The following is a 12,322-nucleotide window of genomic DNA, read 5'->3' on the forward strand; positions in this document are numbered from 1 at the left end:
TCCTTTTGCTTCAATTCCTTCCCTTGCTTTCTAACCTTTGTGTGTGTGTGTGTGTGTGTTAGAAGGAACTTTATTGGGTGTCGGGGGTTCAGATGAGATCCATGAGGATGTCGTCCTCCATGACGCTGGGCTGCAGGCCCGGCTGGGGATCCGGGCCCCGGGGACCCCTGCTCAGCAGCATCTGACCTGGCAGCAGAGCTCTCGGGGGAAACTGTGTGGGCCAGGACCAAGCAGGTGGCGGGTGCAGGAGGGGGGGCCCCAGCTGGGGTTGCCCCAGGCCCTGGTGTGGTGGCAACAGTGCTGGAGCCCCTGATGGCTGGAGGTGGTGGAGGGAAGCCTGGGGTGGGGGCACCCCAGTCTGAGGCGGAGGTGGGTTGAGGAGGATGTTACTTCTCAACCACATTCCCTACTACCACCCTCTTCCCATCCCTCCTTCTCTGCTGTAAATCCTCAGTGGGTCTTCTTTTCATTATGGACAATGTTACTTTTAAACATCTGGGGTCTCGTGTCCCTAACAAAAGTGAATACACCCATCTGATTTACATCAACAGGGCCACAAGAAATGGTTTGCTTTTAAGCCAGAAGCAATTTGAAGATGGACTGGATAAGGAGGGGAAGAGACAAGCAACCTCAAACTTGATAGAAAAAAATGGGGAAAGGAAGTACAGATGGCTCTTAAAACATGAAAAGATGCTTAACCTCTCTTACAATGAAAATACAAATTAAAACTACATTGCAGTATACCTGTTGTTGTTTTTTTAATTACCTAATACCCGTGTCGGCAAAAGTGTGGGAAAACAGCCATGCTTATACACTGCTGGTAGAAAAGCAAATTGCTTAACTCCGTAAGATGGCAATTTGGCAATTGCTCTCTAAATTACAATGCACATTCACTTTGTTACAGGAATTCTTTCAGGAATTCATCCTCACACCTATGCACAAATAGGTTTGTTCAGCACTGTTTGTGGGAGAAATTGCTTGGCATAACTTCAGTGCCCATGGGCCTGAGGTTGACTGAGTCAATACTGGCACATTGATAGTACAACACTGGGTAGTCATTAAAAGAAGGGAAAGGTACTGTTATGCCCCATACTGGGGACACGGAGGGAACAGGCAGAGGGGAGAGCCATGCTATGTGTGCTGGCCCACATGGAAGAGTACACACTTCAAGGCTCCTAATAGTGATTTGTTTCCTCTGAAACATGGAAAGAGATCAGGGACCCTGGGCAGGAGAAACAAGTACTTCAATGGAGACCCTTCCCAACCATTATACCACTTTTACCATGAACACTTATTTCCTAATGACAAATTCATTTTTAAAATAACATGTAAGTAAGTCAGTCGGAGAAGGACAAACATTATATGTTCTCATTCATTTGGGGAATATAAATAATAGTGAAAGGGAATATAAGGGAAGGGAGAAGAAATGTGTGGGAAATATCAGAAAGGGAGACAGAACGTAAAGACTGCTAACTCTGGGAAACGAACTAGGGGTGGTGGAAGGGGAGGAGGGCGGGGGGTGGGGGTGAATGGGTGACGGGCACTGGGGGTTATTCTGTATGTTGGTAAATTGAACACCAATAAAAAATAAATTAAAAAAAAATAAAATAAAATAACATGTGATTAAAAGTTTAAGAAATAAAATAAAACTACAGAAGCACAACCAACTGTTTTGATTTTCCAACTCTGGGAAAAATCAGTGAAGAAACTAATTTACTGAGTCATTATCTACATTTTTATTTATTTTTTTTTCTTTTTATTTTAATTTATTTTTTATTGGTGTTCAATTTACTAACATACAGAATAACCCTCCAGTGCCCGTCACCCATTCACTCCCACCCCCCGCCCTAGTTCGTTTCCCAGAGTTAGCAGTCTTTATATTCTGTCTCCCTTTCTGATATTGCCCACACATTTCTTCTCCCTTCCCTTATATTCCCTTTCACTATTATTTATATTCCCCAAATGAATGAGAACATATAATGTTTGTCCTTCTCCGACTGACTTACTTCACTCAGCATAATACCCTCCAGTTCCATCCACGTTGAAGCAAATGGTGGGTATTTATCTACATTTTTAAAAAATGAAATAAAATAGAAGATGTCAGAAAGCATCTGACATCCTATGGATTAAGTCTTTTGGAGGTATTTTTTTTTCAGTTGTGTTTGTGAATAAACTTTCAATGTAAAAACTATTTCTTACCAACAATCAGTCAAAATAATTCAAAAGTCATTACAGTATTGTATTTCTAATGAATACAAAATATCAAAATAATAAGAAGAAGATGGCTTAAGAGAGCATTTGACATCATCAGCACAGAGGTTTCAGAGGTGACAGTCTGACAGTGCCCAAGCCAGAAGGGCTTTTCTCTCTAAGGACAGTGTTTCCACCTATATTAGATTTCTACTACTGTGTAATAAAGTACCACAAGCTTAGTGGCTTAAAACTACACAAATTTTTAATCTGACACACTGTGTGATGAGGTCCTCTGCTCAGGGTCTCTCTTCTTTCCAAAAGCTCCAGGGAAGAATATACTTCCACATTCACACAGATGGTTGGCAGGTGCAGTTCCTTGCAGGCTGTGAGGCAGGGGCCACCTGCATTCCTCATCAATCCCTCCCCATTCTCAAGCCCACTCTTATTTCTCTGTCTTCTTCTGCCACCAGTTAGAGAAAGTGCTCTGCTTTTAAAAGCTCATGTGATTACATTCATACAACATAATATGATGGGAACAATGCCTCATCATATACACAGGTTCTGGGCATCATAGTGGGGTACTTTAGAAATGGTGCTTACCAGACCACCTGACATTTACTTACTGCTCAGTACATTACTTAATGCTACTGCTATCCCAAACCAAGAGATAATAATCTGCTCCTTACTGCCAGCTCAGCAGGCCTGACTTCACAGAAATAAAGCCAAATAAAGTCTAACTTGGTGTTTAGATGCTGCAATACAGACTGAGATTGCATTTCAGCAAACTTTCTGCTTAGTACAGAAGTTGCTCTGTGGAAAAAAAAAATGCTTCCTTATGAGAGACTCTGATTTCTATAAATAACCAGTTGTATTCAACTTCAATAATGAGCTACAATTGAAGGAGAGGCCAGTTCTGTGGCTGCTCTGATAAATACATGTTGACTCTTGATGAAGGGCTGTGCCAAGAACATGCTTTCACAATGGCAATTAATTAAAACTGACCATTAAGAAAGTAAATATAGGATATATACAATATAGGATTCATGGAGGAGAGTGTACAATAAAAACTACTGAATTCTCAAATGAGGTCCATTATAAATGACTCCCAGCATTGCCTAGCAAATAGTGCTAACACTGAATTCTTTTCTATGGTGGCCTTTTAGAGAGAATTAGAATTATGTGAATAATAATATATCCCCAGCACAATGAGGGGCATATATCACAGCACTGTTAGAGACAAAGCAGTAACTGAAGGGACCTTTTCATAGCTCATTTTCCAAAGCAGGCTTTTAGCTATTGCTGGAAACCTTACAAATATAGCTGGTTTTCAAGAAATTACATTGAAGGCAATGATTTCTGAGCAAAGATAGCTTCACATTCCCAGAAAGTACAAGCGTAAACATAAAAAGACCCAAAATCATGGTGTTGGGTCACCCAGCACTCCACACTCCCTTGTTCCTTCTGGGTAATGCTCCATACTCCATCCAGCATGACCAACCCCTCCTCAGATTTCTCCTCAAAAGGGGCATTTCACTATCCTTGTAACCCTGTTCTTTTCTTTCATAGCACTTATCAAGGTTTATAAAAAAATGTTTCCAGGTTTCTGGAATAATATGCTAACTCGGAATCTGCTGTTTAGCCTAGCCTGGTACACAGTAGGTATTAAAGGAAGAGCTGTTTAATGAATAAAAAACAAGTGCACTCTGGAATGACTGCCTATTCATAGGTGTAAAACAGGTTCTCAAACTTGTTGGTCTCAGGACCCCTATATGCTTTAAAAAATTACTGAGGCCCCCAAAGAGCTTGTGTTTATGTGGGTTACATCAACCAATCTTTACTATATTAGAAAACTTTAAAAGGGGCACCTAGGTGACTTAGTTAAGTGTCCAACTCCTGATTTCAGTTCAGGTAATGATCTCAGCGTCATTAGATTGAGCCCCGAGTCTGGCTTCACACTGGGTGTGAATCTTGCTTAAGATTCTCTCTTTCCCTCTCCCTCCCTCCCTCCTCCTCCCATACTCGTTTTTGTTGTTGTTGTTATCCTCTCTCTCTCTAGAAAAGAAAGGTTAAAACACAATGTTACCAGCACATATTCCACTAGTGTTGGAGAAAAGATGCCATCTCACATGCTACACAGCCCCTGGAAGCTCCATTGTACACTCATGAGAGAGTAAGAGTGAAAAAAGGCAATTAAATCATCTGCTAGTATTATTATGCAACTGGTTTTAACCTTGCCCCTTCCCCCTCAAGACTATGCAAAACCAAATTTTGAAAACCACTGGCCTAAAGCTTTAGCCAAAAACTAAATTGTAAGCAGTCAGAAGAAAAAAATATATAGAAATATGGTCAATCTCTGCAAAAGGTGAGCCAAACAGTACAACAGCACCCATGGCACTCCATCAGAATCCAAAGTGAGGCTACACCATGTTCGTGATGCCACTCAACTTCTCCAAGTCATTCCCCTGTTTCTGCCACAGGAAAGTATCTTATCTTTGGGATAGATGTTTTCTTCAAATTAAGAAAGGCATATTTTGGCTTATACTTTACCTATAAGTCTGAGCAACTTAAGTCTGTCACCGGTCAATTTTTTATTCCAGAAACACAGAGAAGCAGACATTGGTCTTGACAACCATACCACAGCCTGTGAACCCCCCTCCTAAGGCTGTATTTACATCTACACATGACATTCTACTATAAGTCATTCCTATCTAATGGCAGCAATCACTAGAAAATATTCACGAGATCTAGGAGTGCCAAAGCTTAAATTCACTCAGATTTGCTTGCCAAACTAGCATAGCAATAATTTTAAGGGCTTGTTAAACAGGTCTAGTCTGACTTGTTCCCGGAAATACCTGATTAACCAGAGGCACATATACTCATGGTATCTAAATAAAATTATTTCTATTCTAAGCTATTCTAAAATATTCTACTAGGTACCAGTCTTAGCAAATGTCAGAGTCTAGTAAGACTAACTGCCTGGCTATAAAAAGGACGGTACCCATGCAGCAGTTTTCATGATGTACGTCTAGCTCACCACTACCATCTCCTTCTAAGTGCTACCAATCATGAACTTGCTCGAGAAATTGTATCACCTGGACCAAGACTAATTCTCAGGATCCATGAAAAAACTTCCCTTGAGGTAAACTAATAACCATGTCTGTGTGCTATGAGAGGCTTGAGCAGAGGCTCTAGAAAGTCCAGCCCCAACAATGAGCCTGGCCTAAACATATTCCTGGTGCCTAAAAAAATTCCAGTGGGACTGAGTGAGTTCAAGTATCCCCAGGGAATGGCAACCCTCCTCTAAGGAATTTTAGGCTAATATACAGTAATCCTCACTACAATGCCCCTGGCACCCAGGAATTGGGCAGCTATGACGGGTCATCATTCTCAGTACATCTGCCTTTCATTTCTACTTACTATTTTGGATTTCTCAGAGATGTGACAACTGGTTTCATACAATTTAAAAAAAAAAAAACATTTCATTTATTTATTCATGAGAGGCACAGACAGAGAGGCAGAGACATCGGCAGAGAAGCAGGCTCTCTGCAGGGAGCCCAATAAGGGACTTGATCCCAAGACCCTGGGATCACCACCTGAGCCGAAGGTAAACACTCAAACACTGAGCCACCCAGGTGCCCCAGTTTTCTACAATTTAATTCCATCCTGGTTGGCTCCTTTTCACTGTTTATGTCCTGCTTTAAGTAGCCCCTCCTCTGCCACAACTTCCCCAAGATGCCCTTCTAAAATCTGGTTCCTTGTCATGCTCCACCTCAGCCCCATGTCTTCTACCTTCATAATAATTCTCTCCATCTGCCCATGTTTTCTGAAGGTCTGCTTACCCATCTCTTCCCTGGTTCAGCTTTCAGAGCACAGTGAAATCTGAACTCATGTTAATCCTTGTATATGCTGCACTGGACCCCCTTGTCTATGTTACAGATGAGGATAAATCATGCCAAGAATATCTTGTGCCAAGCAATGAGAGAGCCTTTAGGTGGAGGCAACTGTGATATGGTTCCCCTGAATTGGGGAGCATACCACCTCACTCTGATCACCTGAGTTCATGCTGAGGCTGTGCACAGTACCTCACTGCATTCCTTTCATCAGCCCAAGCTCCAAATTATCCTGGGAGTGACAGCCACCTGACAGCCAGATGTGGCACATCATACGCCTGCTGCAGAGACACGTTCCTCTCCCCCTCTTCTCTCCACCACATAGCCTCCCAAATGCCCTTGTCTGTCTGAGTGCTAGTTCACAAAGAGCAAAATCAGGAGCCATGGTGGGTGACAGAGTCAGAGTTCAGGTGACATAACAAAGAACATTATTTCTGACAGCTATGTTTTGATTTCACATCAAAAAACTAGCAAATTGAAAATGTGATCTCAGATGTCATACAGGGATAAAAAATTCTCACTGCAAACAAATTTAATTAAGTAGAGTAAGTCAGTTGAAAGAAAATGATGCAAGAGCAGCATGGGTAGTGCGTAGGGTGAGGGTTGGGTATAGATGGCTGCTGTCGGGGGAACACTGCTGGCTCGCAGGATCAAGGACCCCTCAGCAGGACAAAGGTCAAGGTGGGGCTACATGGAGTTGCGTTCAAATGCCCGTCTTTGTGAGGTCTCATCACACCTCAGCTTCTCTAGGCATTCAGTCACCAGAACAGGTCTTTTCCAGAGGGCAATTCTGCTACTTCTTTAAAAAAATAATAAAGGATTGGCCACATATTGCTACAATATCATCATAAACCATGGTAAGTGCTTTAAATGATGAGTGTCCCTGTGGCTAGGACCAGATCACCTCAGATTTGGAACATCAAAGTAGAAGTTTGAATCTTATTCTAAATGCAATAAGAAGCCACTGAAGGCTTAAAAAGAGAAACATCAGGATACTATTTACCTGGTTGCTGGGGTGGAGGCTGATTTGGGAGGTTGCAAGAATGTAGGCAGATTCTTGGAAAGCTACTGCAGTAGTCTAGGAGGCTTGGGCCCAGGACATGGCTGTGACGATGGAGAGGAACAATGGGATAGATATAAAGTGTCTTACACAACACAATGCAAACATTCACTCCACAATCATGTACTGAGCTGCTCCAGAGCTACGGTCTATCCTTGGCTCTGAATATTTATGAGTAAACAAAACACAGCCCTAACTTCATGGAACTTATTTGTGGGGTGAAGGGGCACCAGAAAAAAATTAATAAAAACTTAAGGAGTGCTCTGTTGAAATACAACAGGAAAAGGTGACCACTTAGGTGATTAGGATGGATCACTAGAATGAGGTGACAAATTTCAGGAAAACTTGCACTTCTAATAGACTCTCAATAAATGATAGATACCCTCTTAATGTCATTACCATTAATACAAAACAAAGTACTGGCTGAAGATTTTGCAATCAAAACTGCTTAAATGTTCTATTCTTCCTTAATTTAACTCTCCAAGAGGATAGCACCTGGATGCCCATTTTAAAGACAGATGAGCCATCTAGCATCCTTTCACACATCCCATCTAACCTGTCTGCTTATTTCTTTGAAAGGGGAGTGTGGTTTTTGAGGCCACAACAAAACATGGGGAGCCTCCAACAAATATTGAATGAAACACCCCATCCCTCTATAACAAAATCTAGATGGAACACTAGAAGACAGATAGAAGGTTCATTTTTACCTGCTCTCAACCTCTAACTTCATGGAACGTCAGTTACCAGGAAGTGGTAAGCTGCAGGAGCATAATGCACACTGGCCACAAACCAACACACTGAACCCAGTTGGCAGCTGAGTAAGCAGAAAGTCTCCCCAGAGAGACAATGGTGATTTCAGGGAGCGTAAAACATGTTTGGGCTCTAACCTTTTTTTGCATCTTCTATCTCAAAGGTACAAAGCATCTGCTTAATTATGTCTACGACACAGAAGACACAGCTTTATGTGCCATGGCCTAAAGTGGCCTCAAACGACAGGCTCATTTTATAAATGTTGCAAGAAAGAACTGCATTCTCAAAAACAAAATTATCTTTCATAGCAGTCCTCCCCTCCCAGAGGCCGGCCCACAGAACTGTTCATGCCTAACAACTAACTCTATATAACACAACTTTCTTATTACAGCGGGGTACATTCTGCAACAAAATTTCATGCTGCCGGTTCAGTGGAAGTAATGTGTGTACAACACAACACAACACAACACAACACCCCACTCCTGAGATTTCCCTCTAGGCCCAGTTCAGGGAGCAGGAATTCCTGCTTTGAAAATAGAAGACACCAATCTTCTTGGCACAACTCTGTGGCAGGAAGCTTTGAGGCTTTCATGGTTACCCTGTTTCTAAAAGTGTTAAAAGTGTGAAGCTAAAATTGCTTTTTTAGAAAACTCCAACCTTGCCCACAGGAAAGCACCCCGTCATTGGCCACGTTTGTTTCCCTCATCATTTTATGCTGGTACCCAGCTCCATGCCTGGTACAAAGAACACACAATAAAAACGTATGCAAGAAGGAAGAAAGGAAAGGGCAGGGGTTTTAGTAGATGTCTTAATTTCCACCCCAGGTGATATTTAATGTATATAGCCCTGTCTTTTATCAGTAATAATAATAGCTGTCATCAAGGACTACCATGCCCCAATCAACCTAAGATCAGCAGGGTTCAACAAATTTTGACTACAGTTAGTTCACTGATTAACTGCAAAATGAGGGAACAGCCTTAGGGTTCCTTGCAAACATTATCCCCAAGATTCACAACAACCCTAAATGTTGTTATTCTCTAATTTTATTCATCAGGAAATTAAAGTTCAAAGAAGCATCCTTCCTCAGAGTTACATGGTTAGTAAAACATTGTCCATTTAACCCCAAAACTATCACAGAGCAATTCAGAATATCACAACCCAACCTGCACCAAGTCCATATGATGTTTCCTATAGATACTGTAAGCCAGTAATTTACAAGCTTTAAAAAAAAAAAAAAAAAAAAACTAGAGGAAGAAACTTTCCTTCAAGTAAAATCTTACTAAAATCATAAACAAACATACATTTGAGGCACAGGGTGATGCCCTCCTTCAGAACTGCTGCCACCATTAGGGCAAGGCAATGAGTGTTACTACATGCTTTTAAAATGATTAATTCAACTTAACCAGACAATGCCATATGGATCTGCATCTTCTCATTTTTCTCAATTCTTAAATGTTGGACTGCTCTTCAAATGGGGGTAGGGCAAATTGGCCATTTAACTCAGACAGTAATGATGTATACCACTACACAGTTCTATTAACCCCTAGCTGAATGAACAGCAAAAGGAAAGAAATGGAGGTTGAAACAGGAGGGATTATTTGTTGAAAGGTATTTATTTGAGACGATCAAAGCCTAGGTTTTGAAAGACTGTTCGGAGGGGGGTAGGGGGGTAGGAGGGTCAGATCAGGAATGTACCAAAGAACAACCTAAATGACCTTCAAAGTCATACTGAGCACTATGGACTTTTCTTTTTATGCAAAATTAAGTGGATGGATGATATGGTGAGATCAGAAATATGTCCAGGAACAGACTGATTGTCTCAAAGGATTTGATAGATTCTACTTTTAGTTAGGGAAAAAAAAAAAAAAAGGTGATACAGATGAGAGTATCTGCATAGTTTGTAAATTAAAATGACACATCATATAGCTATTTATTTCTGAGTACTTAGGAGGCCTGAGACAGCAGAGCAGGTTATGTTCAGATCTGTTCAGATCTTCCTGTTGGGATCTGTGTCAATGTTTGGCCAGCTGACATAGACATGGAGAGAAGGCCCATCTCTGCAAGGAACCTACATGGACATACTGCATGATGGACAACAGGTTGGCTGGAGCCCATGTCCAGGCTGAGAAATGAGCAGTGCATGCAAATACGTTTGTCTGCTGCCTCCCGGGTCACCCATAGCAGCTATTATGCTCCTGACAGGCTAGTCGAGTGACTACACCACAGGAGTGTCAGGTGCTGTTGCATGGCCAATTCACTCTCTCAGCCCTCATTTTCCTAGCCATCTTCCAGCTGGAGGTAGCTCTGTGATCCAGTTCTGGTCAGTGAAGTGTAAGCAGAAGTCAGGCAGCTGGGTGGGGATTCTGGGAAAGCTTTTTGCCTTCCTGCTGAAAAGGATCACTCACAGCTGACAGACCCCTCCACTGTTCATCATTCTTCTTATTCCTGCCAAGGCCATAGCCACGGTACCTAGAGGTCCAGCTCCCATCTTGAAACCATGAGGTACTAAAGCATGAGGATAACAATGTGCTAAGGATGGTGGCAGAGAGAGGACAGAAAGTGCCTGAGTCCCTGACAACACCTGAGTAACTGCATCAGCCTTGAACCATCTACCTCCAGACATACTTTGTCATCAGAACCACATAAATCCATAATTATTTAGGCCACCAGAGTTGGCTTTTTATTAGTCAGTCAAATGCATTCCTGAGGGGAGAGATGCTCTAGTGACTGAAATTTTTTTAACCTGAGAGTAAATGATTTCTACTGGAAGAAATAGGGTTTTCTCCCATTAGTCATTAACCTCAATATACACTCAAAACTGCCTCACTAGAAAAACATAGCTGCCATGCACCTTGTTATATAGTCCTAGAGCAGATTAAAGAACTGTATCAATAACTTTGCGTCATAAAACGAAAAGTGTATAAAACATGGAAGATAGAAGAAACCAAACCCCAAACTATGAATATAACATACTTCACTGGCACTCTACCTTAGAAATGTTACTTGAATGACTCATGGAATGTCCCAAAGTCTTCTCATTCTGCAAGAAAATCAAAGAAGTGTTAAATATCAAGAAAATCAAACAGGTGATTAAATTGTGCAGAGAACAATTAATTGTAACAATCCTACTGACAATCATTCCCTCAACTAGAATTTGCTAAGTGCAAACTACTATGTACTAGCAAAAATGAATAAAATAGTAGTTCTTGCCTTAAAAGAACATAATAAGAACAGGAATTTGGAATTAACTAAAAATGAAAGGGCTATAAATATCTTAAGACACATTCAAATGGAGGTTCAGAGGCGAAAAACTCCATGTTCAGCTTTATCACTCCGTAATGTGAGGAGCCATGGTAGGATCAAGGACCAGAAAGTGGGATAGCTGATCCCACCCAGGTCATTTGGCTATCAAAGTGTTAGGTACTCAACAGGGACATCCCATAGCTCACATCTATTACCTCAAGCCTGTTTCTTTAGTCACAAAGTCTTTTTTTTTTTTTTAAAAAAAAAACCTTTTTTAAAAATTTTTATTTATTTATGATAGTCACAGAGAGAGAAAGAGAGAGAGAGCGAGAGAGAGGCAGAGACACAGGCAGAGGGAGAAGCAGGCTCCATGCACCGGGAGCCCAACGTGGGATTCGATCCCGGGTCTCCAGGATCGCGCCCTGGGCCAAAGGCAGGCGCCAAACCGCTGCGCCACCCAGGGATCCCCAAGTCACAAAGTCTTATATCAAATTCCCTCAAGCCTGTTTCTTTAGTCACAAAGTCTTATATCAAATTCTTCCACTTTAATATCTCTCAATCTCCAATCTCCACTCCTCAACCCCACCCCCTAACATGGTTGGACTTCAGCAAGCAACACAGTATCCCCAAGGGAGGCTGGAGCCACTTACACCACCCCCATCCCCTGTACCAGCAAGGGCATCTTTACTAGGGCATGTCTGACTGTGAGCCACCAGTGTAGTAGGCCTCCCCCCTAGAGGACCAACACAGCCCCCCTGCTTGTATCAAGTCTACTCATACAGTGCTCCAAATCATCAGCTTCAGTTCTGGTGGAAAAAGGACCAGGCTTTCTTTCTTTTGTCTTCAGAATCAGGCCTACAGTTTTTTGTTTGTTTGCTTTTTAAATTCTTTTTCCTTTTCTCTTTTTTTTGGATCACACTTTTTTAAAAAATCAGGCTTATTTTAACAAACAAATCAAAGCACACTTAAAGTCCAAACACTCCCCACCATTGCAAGCAAGGAGGAACTCTGCAGAGGACTGTGGGAAAGAGCAGCCAAAACAGCATAGAAGAATGCACACAGCATACACCAGAAACACTTCCTGAAGCACCAGGCCCTGGACAGTGCATGATCCCTTAATATAGCACTACTCTCAGAAGCAGGAAATACTACAAGATTTCATAACACATAGACAGAAACCTATACA

General features: G+C 41.7%; 1 protein-coding gene across 10 annotated transcripts in view; it reads right to left on the bottom strand.

Annotated features, from left to right (window-relative positions):
- Positions 1 to 12,322, bottom strand: part of MARCHF8 (membrane associated ring-CH-type finger 8) — a 158,004-nt gene that overhangs the window by 12,453 nt on the left and 133,229 nt on the right. For all 10 annotated transcript variants that reach the window (XM_072806279.1, XM_072806275.1, XM_072806276.1 and 7 more), the window contains one exon: positions 10,883 to 10,933. In XM_072806279.1, the coding sequence (XP_072662380.1) occupies positions 10,883 to 10,933 (51 nt within the window). The remainder of the gene's footprint in view (positions 1 to 10,882; positions 10,934 to 12,322) is intronic.

This window comes from Canis lupus, chromosome 29, assembly GCF_048164855.1.
Source record: "Canis lupus baileyi chromosome 29, mCanLup2.hap1, whole genome shotgun sequence".
In the NCBI taxonomy this organism is placed as follows: domain Eukaryota; kingdom Metazoa; phylum Chordata; class Mammalia; order Carnivora; family Canidae; genus Canis; species Canis lupus.